The 21693-nt window shown below is 40.0% G+C and overlaps 1 protein-coding gene across 5 annotated transcripts in view; it reads left to right on the forward strand.

Moving 5' to 3' along the window:
- Positions 1-7617: 7617 nt before the first annotated feature.
- AP1S2 (adaptor related protein complex 1 subunit sigma 2) overlaps positions 7618-21693 on the forward strand; it is a 30992-nt gene continuing 16916 nt past the window's right edge. For all 5 annotated transcript variants that reach the window (XR_004060822.1, XM_030950573.1, XM_030950400.1 and 2 more), the window contains exons 1-4: positions 7618-7779; positions 8763-8941; positions 16127-16235; positions 17140-17277. Coding sequence is in view for 4 of the 5 variants with exons in the window: in XM_030950573.1 (XP_030806433.1) it covers positions 8763-8941; positions 16127-16235; positions 17140-17277 (426 nt within the window). In the remaining variant the exon portion in view is untranslated. The remainder of the gene's footprint in view (positions 7780-8762; positions 8942-16126; positions 16236-17139; positions 17278-21693) is intronic.

Here is a 21693-nt window from a genome sequence, read left to right on the forward strand (position 1 = left end):
TCTCAGATCCACTTTCCTTTCTGACACCTTTGTCTCTGCAACAAAAACTGCCTCCAAGCTAAGAGTGCTCTAAGCAAAATCCACAATTTGGGGAGAGTGTTTAAAATATGATGAAGAAATGAAAGTACTCCTTGAAAGCTAGGTTTTGCTGCTAGAGTATTGCTTTCTGGCAAGGGGTAGTTAAGGTTTACAACATAATTTTACAACTCCTCCAATACAACAAGGACTGTGCTTGTTTTAGACATCTTTTTTATTGATGACCTACATTGAATTATCTCTTATGTGAACAAGACTTCTAAATCAACTGGTCAGATGTAATGTGGTAGAAATATCTTTCATTTTTTTTTTAAAGAGTTCAATTATTCCTTTTCCACTAGAGAACTAGATCAAATATGAGCATAGCTGTATTATTTTGCACAAACCAGTGATCTTTTTATTTCTTTTTTGCTCCCACATGATTGCAATGCTTCTGAAAGCTGCCAGGATGCATTAAAATAATTCATGAATTTATAATAAGGGCCTTGGTTTCCACACTGCAAGTATTTTGCAGTAGAAAGGATACACTGCCAAAGGATTCATCCTTGTTAATAGCATGCTCTCTACTTGTGAAACATTGCCCTTTCAGGCTTGAGCAAATAATTGAATGTCCTTTTGGCTCTGTTCCACTAATGACCCTCTGGAATAGCACAGAATCCTAAAGTCAGAGAGTAAATGGGATCCCTTCTTACTGGTCTTCTAAGTGTATTTGATATCCTGCTGTATTAAATAAATCATGATTTTTAAAAAAGTGAGGCTTGCACGTGAACAAAATGTTCAGGGGGGTAGGAGGAGCTACTTGTTTCTTTTACAGTGATTTGAAAACAGATATTAAGATTGGTATTAATGGAGTGAAAGTGGAAGTGTCTGTGTGTGTGTGAAAGTACCAGAAGAAGCAGTTGTATGTGTTAAAAAGTTATGTGGATAGAGAAGAAGAACAAACTGACCTAAAGATAAGGTATCAAACAAGACAAAGAACAAGTCCAGGGCAAAAAAATACACAAAGGCAACACACATTCATGAAATTCATTGATTTGTGAATAGTGAAACAAAATAGGGAGGCGAAGTATCCCAAACACCACTCCCTCCCAGAGAATATAAAAAGCAAGTTCAAAATCTTGCTAACCAAGAAACCCAGAGGCACAATGAGGAATAACAGACAGCATCCTTATTTTCTGTACGATTCCACACACGATCTTGGCCAGACCAATGAAACACACATATTTATTGTATTATGAGGTATTTCCCAGTATGTGGGTGTGAAAGCCTAAAAAGAAACAGTCAATAGTTTAAAGAGATTTTGTTTATAAAATCACATTCCCATTCAGTGAGACACTATGAGCCTTATCACACTCACTCCATATGCACTCTAGTTCCTCAAAATCTGTCAAAACCTTGAGTTCCCAGGTAAATGAGGCACATATCCCCCTGGCAGAGATGTTTGCTGTCATTGCTGTCCTGCAGCTTTGTGGAAGACTGAGGGTTGCACTGCAGAGAGTGGCTTCACAAAGCCATGGCAATAGAGGTGGCCTAGGCAGCTTGAACAAGAATTCACATGGATAAAATTGTCACAAGTGGACACAGCCAGCACAATATCTATGTATCATTTAAATTTTTCTAGAGCCTTTAAAACTAGACAGTAAATGGATTACAGGCTTTGACTGTCCCAGTTTCATCATCTTAAAACACTTCAACCACAGAAAAATAGCAGTAAATGAAGACCTTATGTATTGTGTGATCCCTTTATGGAAGTAGCAGAACATGCAGTATATTTTCTTTAAAACAATAGAGGAAGTTATACAATAGAGGAAGTCTTCCAGAATGACTTGAAATGAAAGCTTAGTGTAAGACTGTAGAATCAGTGTGGAAGTTTGGGAGATTTATGAGTTTGATAATAACATGAAAAATTCTGGTTTCAGGTTGCGACCTCAGAGTCAGAGCAGTTTCCAAATTTTATTAAAAGTTTCTATGTGCTGAAAATTAAGACGCTTGTTGTGGAAGTCCAAATCTTGTGGCTATGCAAAGCAATGTACCAATCCGGGAAAGTCAGAGGTTGGAAACTGGATTATCTCCTTGGTGCAAAAGGCAATACCTCCTAAGGTATGTTAGCTCAGTCTCCATACACAGACCAAGAGGCCTTACAGGATCACCAGTTGGGCCTGTCTCAAAGCAAGGACAGAAGTGGACATAGATGCCTAAATGAGGACTTCAGTGGATTTCGGATGACCAAACTGTGTACCAGAAAACCTGTTGCAGTGTCTCCCTCTGAATGTCTGACTTCCCCAGTGTCCTATCCAAATTCATGCCCTGGTATATTAAAAAGATATCTTCATCCTGGGAAATATTGAGTAGTTCTGCACAATCCTGTCCAGATACTCCTTCAAATAAGGGGATGGATACAGCAAGCACATTAACCTGCAGCATCAGCCACTTCAGAAACCGCAGTGGCAGCAGCACCTGCTTTCTTAGGATTGCCAAAGCATGAGCAAGATATATGTGAGGTGTGGTATCGAACAACTCTTTAAAGTATTGATGCAGTCTCAGAAATCCCAGCCTCCTCTCCTTTCCTCCCAGCCACTTTCTTGTGAGGCTAAAAATTCAGGTTTCCCCACACACTTCCTTCAGAAACTGCTCAGTTCTTTGCTGCACTATGGCAGTTTGTAGCAGTGGAGCAGGAGGAAGCATTAGCAGTCATAACAACTTCTTCATAGATGTCTGCAGTGCAGTTATTTTCTTCACTTTTGGGGCCTCTGAGCACTACTCCAATATAAACACGGATAAGCAGAAGATAAGAACATGACCTAAATAAGAGAGAAATCTGCTGCTCACAAACCTAACACAGCCAGTGCTGCCAGCTGGTTTGTGCATGTCCTATTCTAATGGCTCCTGTGTCTTGCACCAGGCTGAGGCTAATAAATATGGTAGCTCACTGACTGGCATCTACCATACTCCCTTTCCTCATTTGTACATATCCAGATACTTTTAAAAGCAAGTTTTTATTTTCCAAAGCAAAGGACATGTGTAAGACGTGGTTTAGACTGTAATTCTCATAACCAGGCTGCACACTTCAGCTTCAAACTATTCCTTCAGCTCTGAATTCAGCTTCAGGGATAAACCTCCATGATAATAATTTTGGAGCTGTGCCTGTCACACATGTGACCTGGCATCTGTGTTCCTGGGAGCCATATGTGTCTGTTGAAAACCAACTGTGTTTAAAAGAAGACAGGCAAACTGGTAACCCCTACAAAGAAAAGACAGAGGAGTAAGGACACCAGCCACGATCTGATGATTTAATAGCACCTAGCAATCAGGCTACTAGATTGCACTTAATACTATTTCATCAAGAGGGATTGCTCACTGAAAAAAAAAAATAAAAAAAAGGAGCACAGCAATGAAAACTGTCCTTTGTGGTCTCATTTATACTTCCATTGGTTCCACTGGGATTAGTGTTCTGCATGAATCATAATGGGACACTGATAGCTTGGCCAATACTCAGACAGCACATCAGGGAAGGGAACTTCATACAGTAACGTAACATCTTGTTTGGAGGCTTAAGAGGCAAAAATCCAGCAGCAATCACTTCCAAGGGCACTAACTCAGTTCTTATTGCCTTCATAATGACTCCACAGTTATTCAGTCGATGTAAATGTAGCCTGATATTGAGCACCAAGAAGATAAATTAACAGTAAAGTGAGTCTTACTCACATATCCACACCCCACTTCAGTAGAGGACTGCAAAAACACAGCATGTACTCTTAAAGTATGTTGCCCTCCTCTGTAAGGTGCTGAGATGGCTGAAAAGGAGGCAGGAGCAAGCCCTTTCTTTACAAAATACTGTGTGAAGAAAAAAAAAAGCTGTTAAAATTTAGTAAGCAAATTTTCCATTGCAATTATTGAATAGTTCATGTTATAAATTTCATGTTACCCATCATTTTGGCTGAGAGTGAAAACACGACAAAATTATTTTATGAGCTTCAGATTTGGCAATAACAACATGGATGAAGTGCCAAATGCCAGGAGGTTATGGCATTAATTTTTGTATAAGACCCACCATTACAGACAAAACAACTATAGTCTAATTAAATAAAAGCAAACAAACAAACAAATCCACCAAAATTGACATAAACCATAGCACTCAAACCCAAGCAAATTTAATCTTGTTTGATGTAAGCTTCCTTCCTGCCTCTCTCCCCAGCTCCAGGCAGTTCTCTTCTGTGTTTCCAGTCATGCTGGAAACAACTTACAAAACAAACTCTTGGCTGAAGACCCAAAATGTCTTATGGTCAATGAACATATCCCCTGAAGACTTGCCTTACATCTAAAGTGGAATACAAAGGATTCTCCAACTATACAAAGGATTCTCCAACTATAGCAGCTAAAAAAAAAATCTATCCAAAATAAATCAGGGGATTATTATCAAGCTGGATATAAGACAATGAACAAAAGCTAATGAACAGAAGACTCACTGTGTCATGTTAAAATTAGATTGCATTGACATTTGCACTGTCACGGGTTTGCGGAATACTCAAAGGCATATTATTGTTGTAAGCATCATATATATCTTTATCAATTTGATAATTAGAGCTAATTCAGTACATTTCTAGTTCAATGGGTAAGTGACAGGATAATGTCATTGAGGAAAAAATGATGGAGTTGGTATTAAGAGGCAAATTAGTGCAAATTTTAACACTGAAAAAAAAATGTGAACAGAAAGTCTTCTGAAGTTCTTGAAAGAAACAGCAGGAACAGAAGGGACAGCATTACCTCTGTCACTGTCCCCCAGCACAGGTGCTCAGTCCTGAAGCCAAAACCAGCCTTGTTGGCAATAGGAGATGCAGCAAAGTGCCACAACAGGAAAAGAGATGGGAACACTTTAAACTGCTTAAAATAAACAGGGTCATTTTGAAAGAAATGAATTAAGGAATGCTCATATGAGTGGCAATCCCAGCAGGCTTAAGAACATTGCATCCTCTGTCTGAAATAGGGATGAAGAGGCAGGACAGGCTGTGAAAGACAGAAAGCTTGTGCCAGAAAGCTTGTGCTTGGCTAGAGTTTCCACCAGTGCATGTAGCACAGGTCTCACATGCCTTATCACAGCATCCAAAACTGTGTATAGCAGAGTCATTCTGCCCAGATGCAATGAAGAAACTCCAAGTTAGAGTCTGAAGAAATCCAGCCAAGTAAAAGAGAGAAGAAAGAAAAGTAGTGGAACAATTGCCCTTGTACCACTGTATGAAATGATACACTGTAAATGAGCAGTAAAATCTGGAAAAAAAAAAAAAAAAAAAAAAAAAAAAAAATAAAAAACATACAGGACTGAAAAACAACAACAAAAAAAAGAATCTGAAGCTGAAGCTTCAAGACATTATGCCACCAAAACAATTTCTTGAACTATCTGGGTAGTTTGATTTTAATCAACTATGTGTTTGCAAAATGCGTGGTTTGATCCATATGCAGAAATATTTCACTGAGCTGGGAAGTGACAAATCATAACACAGGTCTGGTGTAACTCCTTCAGAAAATCATTTTGGAGCTCCCATTACCATAACAATGCTAATAAACTGGAAGTTGCACAGATGAAGAGAAATAAAAATTGGTTGCCAGCTTAAATTATGATTTAGAAGTCTCAAGGTCCCTGAAGTGTACATGCACTCAGAGAATCACCAAATACACGATGCTGAATTCAAAGATGAGCGGAGTGCTGATTAGGAAAGAGATTGTTTATGAAAGTTTTCTGAAAAACAGGGTATTTTAGACCATGGAATAACCTCACAGGAAAGAAGCAGAACTGCAAAGCCTGGCAACTGCTGAGGACAAAGTGACAGCCTGGTGTAAGGGCAGCCTCTCGGAGGTAACAGATCCACGCACAACTGTTCCTGCGCTTGATGAAAGGCAGGTAAACACGAGAACGGGACAGCTGCTCAACGAACATTAAATGTGACAGGAACAAGCCCCTACAACAGCAGCTCTCATTTTCTACATGACCTCTAATACTGCAATTGCCTGATCCATTCAGCTTGGTTTCACATATGCCTCCTTGTCCTCATGCCACTTCACTCTTACAATTATAACCTCTTCTATAAAATCAGGAATACATCTGCAGTTTTCCTCAAGTACAATTGACTATAGCATTCCTTGAAACGCCAGAAAATTGGCTTTCCTTTCAGACCATGCACATTTTTACACAAAAGCATTTCCAGCCCCAGTTTCTGCTGCTATAGCCGTTTCGTAGCCAGAAGAATGGGCGCTTATTTAAAGTGTCAATAATAGAAAGTAATAAAAGCGTGACACATCCTGAGGCGCTGCGAGCTGCTCCTGAGGGAGAGCTGCTTTGGGAGCACGACCCTTTCCCGGGTTCTGTCGGTCACTGTCACACCATTATCGGATCAGCTCGGTCAGGGCACGGCTGTGCATTTACTGCGGGGGGTGGTGGTGAGCAGCGACGATGCCGAGAGCTTCAGGTGCTCGAAGCATTGTTTTTACCATACGGGGCTCCGACTTCGGCTTGCAGAGACACCGCTCTGTTTCTTCCAGCTAACTAATGCGTTTTCAGCCCACCTCCATTAGAATTTTAACACCAACCCACAACGAAAGCAAAACTGGCCAACCAACCAAACCCCCAAACTGAGCTGTTTCAGCATGCAAAGCCCCTGCAGACACACATGAATAATTTTAAAACCAAGCACTAATGAAACACAACACCGCTAAATCCCTGTCGGCGGCTGGTCCTGCCAATCTAATTGCACCTCGCAATCAAGGTGACTTTAGGGGAAAAACTTCCACTTGCAGGGACAATCCCCTCACGGGGTCGGTTCCCTCAGAAGGACAATCCCTTCACAGACTCGGTCCCCTCAGAAGGACAATCCCCTCACAAGCTCGGTCCCTTCAGAAGGACAATCCCCTCACAGGGTCGGTCCCTTCATGAGGACAATCCCCACACAGGGTCGGTGCCTTCATGAGGACAGCCCCCTCACAAGGTCGATCCCCTCACACGCAACCCCACCACTCCCGCCGGCGCGCGCCCCCTCAGCCTCCGCCCCCCAGGCGCGCACGTGCTGGAAGCAAACACGGGGCGGCGCATGCGCGACTCGGCCGCCCCTCCTTTACCCCCCCTCTCGGCTAGGGGCTGGCGGGGCCGGGGAGGAGCCTCAGTCTCCGGGCGCCTGATTGACTGATGTCATTTCCCCGGCTCCGTGCCGCGCCCGCCCATTGGCTGCTCTCGGACCGCTATCTGCACCGCGCCGCCTGGTTGGCTGTTGCCGCGCCGGCCGCTGCCTTATCGCAATTCGGGCCACGCGGATTAGGGCATCTAAACCCCGCCTCTTGCTCCAGCCCCTCCTGCCGCCAACACCAGCTCCGCCTTCCCCGCCTTTTCCAGCCTCTCATTGGTCCGGGACAGCTTCGCTCCTCCCTCTCGCCCGCGCGCTGAGCTCTCCGATTGGGTGACGGCCGAGCTCTCCCCGCTCCCCCCTCCGCGGCCGCTGATAAAGTTTTGTCCGGAGGCGCTGGGGCCACGCCCCCTCCATCCCGGCCCCGCCCCCCCGCGGTCCCGGCCCCGCCCCTGACCTGCCCGAGGGGGGCGGCCGTTGAGGCGCGCGCGCGCTCGCGGCGGCGGCACCTCCCGTCCCCTCCCGACCCCTCCCTCAGTCCCGCTCGGCGGCCGCGGCGGCAACATCGCTTGCACAGCTTTGGGTAGAGGTGCCTTCTTCTTCTCCGCCTCAGCTCCGCTATCCCCCGGGCACGGTGAGCAGAGCCGCGCGGAGCCGGGCTTTCCTCCCGAGCCGCCCGCTCCGCGCCGGGGGAGCCGGGGCGGTGCTGGGGCCGGCGGGGAGGCGAGGCGGGATGTTGGGAGGCTGCGGGGGCTGCGGGGCTCTGCCCCCGCCCTGGCACCGCGGAGCCGCTGCGGGCGCGGCCGCCGCTCGTCGCGGCTGGCGCTGGTCACGCTTGTCACCCGGGACCAGGCTGGGCTTTAGCATCGTATTTCATGTCTGTCATATTGCCTGGGAAACTTCTCCAGCCCGATACAACTTCGAGCAAAAAGGCAAAAGAAAAAAAGCCTGAGCCTTTCTATTTAATGTTACCGCTGCTGGAAAACACAGCCCGGCAAGTTCCTCTTAAAATACAATTGCAACATCACTCCTTTAGAGGAAGCGAGACCTGGAACATAGGACCGCAGGGAAAGCACTTAATCTCTCCTTTTGTGTAACGTGGGAAAAGACTGGGCTTTTCTGTGCCGTAGGACTCTCCGCTGGGAGGTTTGATGTCTTTTAAAGTATTCCGAGGCTTTTCAGAAAGATTTTAAGTGCAAATTGCTCCTCTAAGGCTTTAATCGGCTGAATTGGAAATGAGGTTGGGTATTGGAAGAGTCTGCTGTGCTGTTTTTCTGTCATTTTGGGTAGAAAACGCAAATGAAACCGTAGGAGTGCTGGACATGGCTGGTCTGAAATTGGGGTATATTCACTCCCCAGCCCATGGTTCTGACACCCCTTCTGAAACTTGTGTGCGCTTTCTTCTGCCTTTGGCTTAACTGACCTTGCTCTGCAGAATCCTTTGTATCATTGCTACTTCTAAATCTTGTGTAACATCTGCCAGTGCTATAGAAATATATAATGTAGTTTGGGTTTTGGATGTCCGACTTGCTTCCTGCTTGGTTTTTCTCAGATCTTTTGGAAACTCAGAGACTGAGATTAATGCTTTTCTCTTTTCCCCTCCTTCCAATTCAACAGATGCAGTTTATGTTGCTTTTTAGTCGCCAGGGGAAACTGAGACTCCAGAAGTGGTATGTCCCATTATCTGACAAAGAAAAGAAGAAAATCACAAGGGAACTTGTTCAAACAGTATTAGCCCGCAAACCGAAAATGTGCAGCTTCCTGGAATGGAGAGACCTGAAGATTGTCTACAAAAGGTGGTTCTGTCTCACTAACCTCGTAATTGCCATACATTACAAACTGTGTGTTAAGTAGCAAGAAAATAATGAAGGTTGTTCTTGTTTTGTTGGTTTTTTTTCCCTTCACTCTGCTGGTTACAGAGAAGGCTGACTTTTCTCTTGCATCTAATTTGATAACCAAGCAGGAGTCATTCATGTGTGGAAAATCACTCATGCATTTAGAAATGTGCTGAAGAAATGATCTTTCCTCCTATTTTTATAAGGAGTGGCAGTTCTTCTTGGTAGTCTGTTTACATTCACGCAGTACGTACATGCTTCATATTTGTACACGTTTCAGATTTAATAAGTGATAAAAATTTATAAATATTTACCTCAAGAAGTGGCTTCATAGATCACCTGAAAATGTAACTTGCTTTTAAAGGCTTCTAGAAATAAGGACATAGTTTTTCATAGTTTTTCATGGTTTAGGTGTTGCTTTTTTTTTTTTTTTCCCCGCTGTATGTACAAAAAGCGATTTTTTCATTATTGAAAAAATCATGGCTAGCTTTCTTTTGATGGATGTACTGTATAATTTTCTTCATGATAATTTCATTTTTCAGGTGCTCCCTAAGCTTTGTAGGAGCATTTAGCAGGCATTTTTTAGCTTTGTGCTGATCTTTGGAATGTATCAGAGTGTAGTGGTGTGAGCATAATTCTTCTCCAGAAATAACAGTAATCCTCCTCCTGATGTGGTATACTGCATCTCTTCCAGCTAAAGGTGGTGCTACAAAGCCTTGAGTTATCTCTCTTCCTTAGTTAGTTGTAAACCTGAGAATGTTTATGCATTCCTGTTTTCTCATGGAGATGGTAGATAGTTTGTGCCCCACAGTAAATATTGTTGTATTCCCTGTAGATAGGACAGAAAGGACTGGAGCAGAAATGAGCAGTTTGTAACTCTTCTTCAGGATAACAAATGGGTAGTATCAAATATGTTTAGATGTTTTCAGTGCTGCTCTCATATATACATTGCTTTGTGTAAAGATACGTGTGTGAGTATTGCTGGTCTGCCTAATGCATGCAGTTCTTCAACACGAGGAGAAAAGAGGAGGAACAATGCATGAAGCTATGCTAATAGCATACACTGTTTCTTCTGCCTCTTGATTTCCTCACAAAACTCCTTGAACATGTATGTAGACAAGCTTGCTCAAACACTTGTGTGCTTCCTTCCATATTAATGCCTCCAAGTGCCTTTTCAGCTGGACATTTATGGGACTAAATCAGAAAAATGAGGCATTAGTAGGCCAGTCTGTTTCCTTCCTTACTGAGTCTTGGACGGCAGTAGTTGTTCTGGGGATGCTTCCACACAGCTGCTTTCCCTCCCTGTTTGTTGCTGTTAACAACTCCTTGCCATGTCCTTTTGTGGCTAGGGAGCTTGTGGAAATTGGGGTAGGACTGTTTGAGTTGCTGAACGTTGTGGAGTTCTTACATCTCAGTGGTGTGTTGTGGGTCCTGCGGTCAAGGAGAATGAAGAAATTTGCTGGGAGACATCTATGTCTGGCTAAAAATGGTCTAAGTGCTGCAGTCTGTCTGCTGGACTGCTGGTGTGCACAGCTGACTGCAGTAGCTTATTTCACTCTCTGCAGACCAGTCTGGCACAGGGAGCCTGTGAAACTGCTCAAGATGAGCTTGTACCAAGCTAATGAACATCTCAACTTTTTTTTTGACTGAAACATCACCAGAAGGACTAGGTGTAAGAGGTGATAGTTTAAATGTCTGTATCTGGTAACGCTAATAGCTTTTAGGTTTGTGGGACTTGTTCCCATCATTGCATCATGGTTAAAGATGATGAGCACCAGCTAGTATGATTTCTTTGTAAAAGGTGACTTTTTATAGCTGAGAAGGTGATGGGCTAAAAGCAAAACACACCAGAAGGAACTCTGTGGCTTGTGAAATAGCAAAAGGTGCTCGCAGTTCCTCTTGAGCGTCTCTAGAGGATCTCTGCTAAGATTTGTTCTTGTCTGATCTGTTGCTGGGAATAATCTGAACCTGCTGGTACAAATGTTTTACAATATAAGTTCTAAAAGTATTTGCTACTTTGCATCTTAAATTCTTGAAATTTAAGTGCTGTTATTGTTTTTAGAGTGTGTTTGTTGTTCACATGTAGGAGAATTGAAGCTAGATATTGCGGCTCAAAGAATGATTGGCAGTATCAGAACTGTATTCAAAGGTCTCATCATACCTTTTTGAAGGAACAAAATGAACTCAAATGCAGCAGTTGGGGAGATAGTAGCCTTCCTTATGATACTTAACACTTATTAAGACTGCTGGGCTATTTTGATTAGCCTCCTTAGTTTAGCTCTGTAGCATTTCATCTTTATAGGATGTTTTCTGAATTTTTAAGGAAACAGATCTTAAAATTGATCTAAATGTAGGTGATGTAGCTTTTATTTCCCTCTGGTTTCATACATTTAAAATGGTTGCAACATAGGCTCAGTCGTTGCCTTCTAAAGTTTTTTTCCTTCAGCACTACAGAACACAGACAGAAAGGTGCCTAGCTTTTGTCATGGTGTGTGAATTGGCTTCTATGTATTCTGTAGCTGGTTTGGAAGATAGTTTTTCAGGCTGATAGACACCAGAAGATTAAAAAGAAGATGTGAGCTTCAAACTTCAAGAAGCATAGAGATTTGAAGTGACTTGCTGGGAAAATAAAAAATTAAATATGGGAAGCCAACCACAATTATGGTTTATGAAAATAGAGGGGGAGTCATATGCAGACAACTGATTAGAAACTTAACAAACACAGCTGATGTGTTTGCTCTTCACAGTTTGTTATTTAAAAACTAACATTGTGGTTTTGGAGCATATAGGGTAGAAGTTCATGCAGCTTTCCCCCTGTGGCAGAAAAAATGTGTTAAATGTTAAAATTTCTAATTTTTTCTTGGAAGACTTCTTCTGTTCACAATTTTAACTTCTGGCAATATGAGTTATTTTCATTGTGTAGTATATTGCAATGAAAGTCAGAACTTGGAGAAAAACCTCTTTTATATAAGTTTTACTTGGCTAGCATTTGTTTAGCTGCATTCATGGGACATAGTTTAGTTATTTAGTTATTTGATTAAGGATTGTGGCTTTGCTTTTATGTGTCAGTTTGGAACTGTATTTGGAGTATGATATTATGAAACTACAGTAGCTTTTGCTGCTCTTGATGTGGCTGTTGTCTTTTTACTTTTGCACCACATAACCATAATCAAAGGTTATATTAAAGACTTATTCTAAGTTTTAAGACTTTCTTTCTACCCTCCCTCCTCTGAAAGAAGCAATGACAGAGCCCATTGTGCAGGTGGTGTGTCTCTTAAAATGTTGTGAACTGAAGGTACAGCCATGTGGCCAGTGGGATGTGCCCAGCTTGGCATGATCCCTTTTTTTCCTTATGTATAACTTAGCAGCCAGTTGTACCTCTTAAAAGTATTACTGTGATGTTAGTTAGGTAGCTTTGTAAAACTGGCTGAATGCAATGATTTTAGTGAATTAGATACTTGGACTTGATAAATTTAATTAGATCAGGTCTTCTTTGCACAGAGTTTTAGTTTCTGTGGCACTAGGAGGACCTCAGTATCACAAAGCAACAACTTTTTCTTAGAGAATGAGCAGAATTAAATTCTTGTTAATTTTGGAGCTGCTGGGGGCTATAGCCTTGCTGAAATAAGAAACTGGAAAAGTGCTTCACTTTGATAGACTGTGTCCTGGAGCCTCAGAAGTTCATGTTTTTTTAAAGAAATTGGTAAAGTTGTGGGACAAGAAAAAAACCTTATGTCAAGCACAGCTTATTAGTTGTCCCAATTTTCATTGGGTTAGCTATCAGCAAACCACAGATTCTTGGGCTCATTAAACACTTGTCTGCCTCCTCATTGTCATTTGAAGTTCAGTTCTGTTCTTACCAAGCTTTGTGAGCTTTATACTTCCACAATTAGGATCTACATGCAAAGTGATTTAGATGCTGACAGACTTATGGCTTGTTTGCAGGCTTATCTGGTGCTGAACTTGCAGGGATGACTTCAAGCAGGTGTTCTCTCATCAAGGAGAACACCACTGAGCTGGTAGGATTTGTAAGTTGTGCTCTGTCTGCAGTGACCTGATCTCTCAGCGGAGTTACTGAACCTGGCTGTGAGAGCAGAAGAGGAGAACTCTGCTGAAATATTGCCTGCCTGTTTTGAGGCTTCCCACAGCTGAATTATTGCAACTCTTGAGGGGAAGATGCATGGATTTGTTTCCTATCAAAAAAGAAAAATCTCAAGGCCATCTGTCTGAAGGCAGGAATTTGCATAAGTATTTATACCTGCTGTGTTACCTTTTTGTTCTTTAATCCTGTGTTACATTTTCAGGTGATTTGGTCCAAACAGTTTTTGTTCTCTCTGGTTTTGGTCTCCTTTCTGATAGGTGGAGGATATTTATCATAAAATATTTTCCTAAATGAGGGTAAGCAGCTGAATTGAGTCTGATGATTATTTTAATAATGTTTAGTGAGATAAAAAAAAAGGCCAGAACTACAATAGGAATAAAAAAGGCAGAATGTTTCTTACAGACTACACTTTATTGACTTCTGGGTATGTACTTTTCTATCAGGGTTTGCCTTTTTATTGGGTGCATATGAAAGGTTTCTGTCAGGCTCATTAGGAAGAAGCTGGTTCTGCAGAGCAGAAATCTTTTTGAGCCTGAGTAATCTACTTGTCTTTGTGTGGATACTGTCCATGTAAACTTCTGTACTTGGCAAAACTTCCAGTGTCTGCTATGGATTATAAATGCACGCTTTTTTTTTCTGAAGCCCTTCCTGCAGGGGAAAAAATTAAAATAATGCCTCTGAGAATTTGGATCTGAAGCATTCCTTAGTAGTATGCTCATGCCCTTTGGCATGACTTGTTTTTACTCTTCTGCCTTTTGCCATTCAGGCGCATTAAATCTGCATTTGTTTTCTTTTGTTGAGTAGTGATCCATTAGTCGAGGTTGCTACTTAAAAAATAAATACCAAAATATTCTCTGCATATAATAATAGATACCCAGGCTTCCATTTTGTGTTGATATCCACTGAGTAGTTTTTGTTTCTTGGTCTTATTTCTCCAGAACTGCAGTTGGCAGGGCTTGAATGTGCAGTCTACTTGCTAGCTGCCAAATACAGTCTTTTGAAAGTATGTTTTGTGCTCTCTTAAATGAGGACACTGAGAGCAGACCATGTTCTGAGAAAGTATTTTGTGTTGGACTCCCTCTCTCCCCTCCTCCCTTCTTTTTCCATAAAATAGTTCTGTGGGTCAAGAGAGACTCCTAAGTACTAGAGGAGCAGAGAGGGACTGTCCATGTGGATAAACTTAAAATATTTGAGTCAAATTTGATTTGTTAAGGTCTGCTGGTACATGGTTCAACTTGTGTTTAGGCACTATAAGGAAGCAGTTGAACTGCCCTTCATCATAATCAGTGCTGCTCTTCTGCACGTGATGAAAGGCTTTGTTTAGATGGATTTGACCTGAGTGCTGGTGATTAGTGTAAATATCAAATAATGTGTCAATGCTCTTTTTTGCTACAATGAAATATGATGACATGGAGCTTGACTTACAAATTCCTCAGTAAATTTGAAAGCATGTCTTTTTTCTTTATAATATTTCTTTCCAGTACTTTTAAAAATAGTTTAAGTTCCTTATACAGATTGAATGTTGCAAGCTACTACAATGACTGTAAATGTCCTTGAAAAATTAGTGAGGCATAAACAGAGCAATGCAGAATCAAAAGAACTGTGCTCAGATGGGACTTGTGATGCGCTGATGAAATCCCCTTGGTGAAGAGATGAAAGAGAGGGAATGAAGGTGTCCTTCACTGGAGGTGTCTTCCTTCTTCTCCCATCATGTTTTGTGGTAGGATAGGCAATAATATTTTATAGTAGTTTAGAGATTTTGTATAAAACCTTGTATAAAAGCTATTCTGATTAATCTTTCATGTTGTAGCTGTAGCTGATTTGGAGCAGAGTGGGAGAAGGGGGGATGTTTTCAGATCATAAATGGTACTGGATAGGTGTCTTGGAGATGAATTTCAACATAGCTGAAAATACAGCAAGGTTTTTTCAGAATTTCTAACTTCTAAAAAGTCTGACAAGTCCCAGCTGATAAAATATGTTTAATGTTTAAAAGATGGATGGATTTTTCTGTATGGGAAATAACTATGCACCTTAAGCTAGGTATTATATATCTGAATGACTTATTTTTCAGTAGGGCTGTCTACACAGGAGTGCTTAATGTGGCCAGTTGTCCCCTCTAAAGAGGCAAACAAAAGCTGTTTCTGGTTTCTGTAAATTAGCAGTTACAACAGGTGGTACTTGAAATCTGGTTTGTGCCATGTGTGACTGAAAGGCATATGGTTTTGGCATGTTAGAAAAGACTAAATGGGGTTTTCAGCTTTCGTTCCTGCTTTGTTTTTTTTTTTTTTTCCTTAATCAGATTTCTTTAAACATGGCTTGAACAAAAATACAAAAATATAATTGAGCACAGTAGAATTGGATGGTCTTTTTGTTAAAGTGGAACTTGATCATATCTGAAATTATGACTCCCCTGTCTTCCAAGATGGAAGTGGATTGCTAGAAACTATTTGATGGCCTCTCATCAGTCTGATGCTAGGACAGTTAGTAGGGATTGCATTGTTGACTTAGTAGTAGTTGGGATGGATGACATTGGTGTTGGTTTTGGAGTTTTTGGATTTTTAAAATTCTCTATAAAGACCAAACCCTAATTGCTAATTCAGTCTATCTTTCTTGAGGCATTTTCTATGGTTTTTATTATCTATGTATAGCTTACATGATGAAAGTGTAACATGGGATCAGTTGATTAATATACTGGTGTGTGGATGTTACAGAGAGAAGAGAAGGTATGTCATCTCAGAACTCTATCACAATACTACAAAATCAAATATATTTAGTTTTCCAACCACCTCTTTGGCTATTTTAGTTCTGTCAGATAAAGGACGGCACAGAGTGAAGTCGTGCTTGACTCAGAGGCATAACTCCCATGTACATGTGTGTGTCTTCTGGTCTTTCAGCCATTCTTTGGTAGGACTTGCTTGCTTGTGATTTGGAGTACCAATATGCTGAACTTGAGCATGAGGGACTGCTGAGAATGTGATACTCCTCAAGTGCATTCATTTTGCTTATCCTTGTATGCTAACATCAGGATTATTTTGTTATTACAGATATGCAAGCCTCTATTTCTGCTGTGCTATTGAAGATCAGGACAATGAACTAATAACTCTGGAAATAATTCATCGCTATGTAGAACTTCTTGACAAGTATTTTGGCAGTGTGAGTTAGTTCTTTATATTTTGTCATTTTGTTTTATGCCCACAACATTTTTACAAGAAAATAACCAACTAGTAATTGAAAGGTGTATTTAATACATTTTGTGTGACTTGCTTGGCCAAACTAAGCTGATGGTTGCCTCTATTAAAATACAAAATTAAATTATTGATTTGTAGAAGAGCTTTAATTAATCTGGTGTTAATTGCCTGTATTTGTTTCATTTCATAGTAGTCTCACTTGGGGTCAGATAAAATCTTACTCTTAGCAGGAAGCTTTTCTTCTCCCTGGCACAGCTCTAGTGTGAGCACCTCTTATGTCTGCTTCCAGAGGAGGCAGTTGGTTGTGAAGTAGCAGGAATGGTTAGGAAAGATGTGAGAGACATCTGTTTACCCAGACAGCAAACACAAACTGCTACAGTAATGCACATGAACACTCCTGGAAAAACTGGTGCTCATTCTGCCTTCCTTTTGTAGTCCTTCTGACTATGAAAGGCACAGACTGAACAAGAAATCTGAGATTATTTGTTTTCATATCTTTCTGTAAGGTTGTGTGAGCTGCCTTTGCATACTGCAGGCAACGAGAGAGCTTCTATGGGGAGTGTTCTCTTGTGTCTTGAGGAGCTGTGTCTTACAGACTGCTGTGAATTGAAGCCTTTTTAACAGTGAAAGCTTTTTTCAGAGGTTACTGTAGCTGTTTTTAACTGAAGAAAAAATCTGATGTGTTGTTTTTTTCCCTCCAAGGTGTGATTTTTACTATTGCCCCAGTCCTTACAAGGTTACAGCCTTAGGCTAATATCTTGATTTGGTAAAGTTTGGTGAAGCTGTGAACAAGTTTAAGTTTTGTGAGAGGATATACCTCAAGTGAGAGTATCCTTCCACTTTGCAATAATGCCTGATGTTTTTTCTAGGTCTGTGAACTTGATATCATCTTCAATTTTGAAAAAGCCTATTTCATTTTGGATGAGTTCCTTTTAGGAGGGGAAGTTCAGGAGACATCCAAGAAAAATGTTCTTAAAGCCATTGAACAAGCAGATCTTTTACAGGAGGTAAGCACATCCAACTTCTCTGGCCAAAGTGTCAGCATGGTAGGCTGGGACTCAGAAACCTCCTGTTCCTCTAAGCTTCTAGAACGTATTTTTTAGCATGCTTAGCATGTAGTTTCAGCTTGTTGTCCTGAGTTAGCTGCTCTTTTCGTTTGGTTTGGCATGTTGACTTTGTAACCTACTGTGACTTCATGTTCTGCTAGTAAATGCAAGTGGCTGTTCTGTGTTTATACTTCTATAATTGTAGATCATGTTAATTTATCTTAGTGTTGTTCATGTGTCTTTCATTCCTTCTTTTTATTTATTAACCATTAATTTTTTTCTCATACCTGATGCATGTTCACTTCTTTACTTTTTCATTGCTGAAATCCAGAAGCTAGACTCCCTTCTTTGAGACTTGTTCAGGTATAGTTCTGATTAGTTCTTAGACCTGCTTTTCTGCTATAATAGCTGCTTACTGAGGAACATTTCCAAGCTGACAAAGCAGTAATAATAGTGCCGTAGAAACATAATAAAGTATAAGAACATTGTTTTTTTCTCTTTGAATGCTTTTGTTGTTTTTTATTATTATTGAAGAATGATGGATTGCATGTCTACCATTTTCTAAAAAAAAAAAGTGATATGAAGGGGTTCAATGGTATGGAAAAAATTAATATAATTTCTCCATATTTCTCCATCCTGTGCTGGTTTTGGGTTTATCTGATTTTGTTTGTTTTTTTTTTTTTTCCTTACTGAAATGTACACTGTTAAGGTCTTTGGCTGGTGTGCTGGGGAATCATCAAGTCTTGTGTGCAAGTCAGTGAACATATGTTTTAACAGTGATGGTTCACCTTTATTTTTAAAATCTACTGAGGTTTACTGCCTAGATGCTAGATCCAAGTTGCTCTGTTTCCCCCTACGTGAACCTTTAGTTTGTTGTTTTCTCCTATGAATTAATTGCTTAATTCTTTTACAAGCCTTCTGTGTTCCACTTGGTAGTCTTTTGTTGGCCATAGTATTATTGGATGGGGAAACACAAGGTGATCTTTACCCTGGTAGCTGTTTTTCTTTAATCCCTTCAGAATACATGCAGATCCCCTGCACGTTAAAGTTCTTGTCATGAGCAAGGTCAGCCATTACACACAGATTTGATACCCTATTTTTCTAGAAAGGAAATACATGCACTTATTTACTTCTTGTGTTATGATTCAGTTTAAGTCCTTCTTTACTCTTTGTAGGAATTATCTTAACCAGAAGTCCTGTTGCAGTTTACAAAGAGGGGAGAAAAATAATCTGTTCATTCTCTTGAAATCTTTTGCTCTTTATATGAAAACAGATATCACAGATTAGTTATATATTCCACTTTGTCTCCTGAAAATACAGTTAATTGTACATAAAGTAGAATAACTATGTTCTTTCTCTTTGTTACTCTTTTTGAACTTTATTTTCACTACTTTCTGTAGTGGGGCTGTTCTAAAGAAAAAATACATAATATTTTAGAAATTCATTCGTACTATTTTTCTTTCCAAGCAACAAACATTCTCTTTTTACAGAGAATATGATTTCATACTAATATAACTTCAAGTTAAAAATCTTAGGCCAAGGGAAATACCACTTTTTCAATGTGAGACTTTTCCTTAACCATGGTAGATGTACTCTGATTACCCTTCCTTTCCCCATCTTTAGGAGATTTTGAGTTGCAATGTTTATTAAATAATTCTGATTAACTTGAAATGTAGGAGTTTATCACAGCACCACTGGAGTCCTATGTTGGGTTTCTGTATTTTTCATTCTTAGTTGTATTGACTGTTGATCAAGTATAAAACTACTCCCTATACCTCTGTTTTAGTTTATAAACCCTGTAAAAGTCAGGGTTCATATTAAATTGAGCATCCAATAAATTTGGACTATTTTCTATGGAAATTTGGTTTTGTATGAACTTCTGCTATGTAAATTCTGGGTTTTATGAAGAGAGTTGTTAAAATAAGTTTCTCACATGTGGAGAATTTTTAGTATTTTGAGTTAATATCTGCTTCTCAGAATACTGCAGAACTACCAGACTGAAACATGGTGTGATTCCAAATGCAAAACATATTTCTTGCAGGTTTGTCATGTGTTTGTTTTTGACCATTCAGATTTTAATTATGTGCAACGAAGTCATTATTTGGCCCTGAATACTCATATTGCCAAGTATATATACATACATATGTATGTACATGCATATATATATATAGTCAAATACACAATATTATTACTTGAATACACAGCATTATTAATTAATAATGCTACAGGTATTGTTGTCTGAAGTACCTTAAAGATGAAGAGCTGTAAAGAATACTTACACAAAAGAAAATCATTACAGATCCATTAAGTGACTGTTTGTGTAATGTTAAGAGGAAGTACTCTAAGGCACAAATTGCTGAGTAGTGAATTAGTTCTTAATAGCCTAGCCTACTTGTATTTTCTGTTGAAGTTTTCCAGGATGTACTTCTATGTCTGAGCACCTACTTCAGTTTGTCATAAAGTTCTTAGTGCTGTGAGCTCCCATCACTAACTGCTACAGTTTGTGTGATGGAAACACACCAACTTGTTTAACCCCTCTCACCTTCACATTCTTGTTAGTTCTTCAGGAATGTACTTAGTTCAAGTATTCATTCCCTACCCCCCTCCCCCATATTTATTACCACTTGATAACATATCAGCAGTCAGTCATCAATTTTGGCAGTGGTACCCAGATGAAGGGTAGTAAAAGGTAATTAACTCCAGTACTTCCATTCTTCCTTGTCTCTCTATTGTAGAAATGCTTCTGTTCAAAAGAATGCTGATGATTTTATATCTTGTTTGCTAGAGAGATTTTAATACTTAACTAGTGATTACAAAGGCATGCACTGCTGAAAAGGTGGTTTTTGCTTGTGTGAACAACTCAATTATAGTGAAAGAAATTGGTAGATGCAGTGTGGTGTTGCATGAATGAAATATATACATGTGATGTGTGGAACTGCTAAAAGATAAGCCTGTGCATCATTTTGTGACACTTGAGTTTTTTAAGGCGTGAAACTACCAATGATAGATGTTCTGTACAAAAGAGAGGATTTGATTTATTTCTCTCAAAAGTCTAACTGCTCTGGGGTTTTTTGGATGGCTTCAGTGAGTTCAGTATGGTGCTTGGGAGGTTTGTGGTCATTTCCTGTGCTAAAATGCTGAAATCAAGGAGTTAATAATTATAATATTTAAACAGAGCAGTCATGTATATATTTTAAAGCAAATCTGTACAGATTTGCTTCTCTTCATTTGAAGTAGGAAAAATTTCCTAAACATTGGCTGTGAATGAAAATGTTTTTTGTTGATTATCCTAGGGTCATTTTAGAAAAGTATTTTCAAAATTATCCCCATTTTGTTGACCACTGTTCTCTTGTAGGATTTTTTGTGTATTTTTTTAGTATTTGATTGCAGAACATCTAAATACTTAAAAATACATATTTTTAAAGAGGTTTCTAAATAAAAAGGCCGACGAGTCTGTCCACAAATCAGACTTGCTTGTTTGTGTCACTACTTCAGTAATGATCAAAAACTTAAAAGCTATGTGAATGGTTTTTTTTCTTAGGCTTTTGCAGTTTGGCCTCAGGCAGTATTTACTAGTCCTTCCACATGAAGAATAAGAGATAAGCTATCAATTAACCTTATTTTCTTTGCTGTTTCAAATGCTTGCCTCATCCTGTATCCAGAAGGGTGTATCCAGACAGTGTTCATGTTGGCTGACTTGCCTCAGATGCTTAGGGTAGCTGCATAGATTGAAGCTTTTGGTTTTAGAATGAGCATCTTTGGAAATGAAACTCTGGTGAATTTCCTGCATATGCTATGAGAATTTTCTTACTGGAGATGAAATGTGCTTATTGGACACCATAGGTTTGAAAGTATGCATAATAGTAGGTATTAGATTGTTTTTGAGATGTGCCAAAACTCCTTCATTTTGTCATTAGCACTGGCAAAATTCTTATATTTTAAGCCTCCATTGGGAGTGAGTATAAGGAATTTTGTCTGGTTTAGGAAACAGCCTTTGTAAGCACCTTTTTATTACCATTTGCCTGAGAAACTGACCACAATGAATGCAATTAATTCAGTCTTCACTTCATGTTTTTTCTTAAATATGGACTGTTGAAATAGACTGCCTTCCTCAGTTGGCAGTGGCATTGTTTGCCTTGGCTGTACCTGTGTTCCCCTGAATGTGGAACAAGAATGAATAATGAGATCTTTATTATCATGGAGATCCAACTGCCTTGACTGCCATCTGCTCTTCACATATAACTTCAGTCTCACTTTCAGGTGGTCAACTTTGTTGATCAGTGGGTCGCTGCAATTTTAAGACATGTATCTGCTTGATTTTAGGCACAGATAATGATCTACAATTACATTTTAGTAGATATATATATATGGAGACCT

Source organism: Camarhynchus parvulus, chromosome 1 (genome assembly GCF_901933205.1).
Source record: "Camarhynchus parvulus chromosome 1, STF_HiC, whole genome shotgun sequence".
Taxonomy (NCBI): Eukaryota; Metazoa; Chordata; class Aves; order Passeriformes; family Thraupidae; genus Camarhynchus; species Camarhynchus parvulus.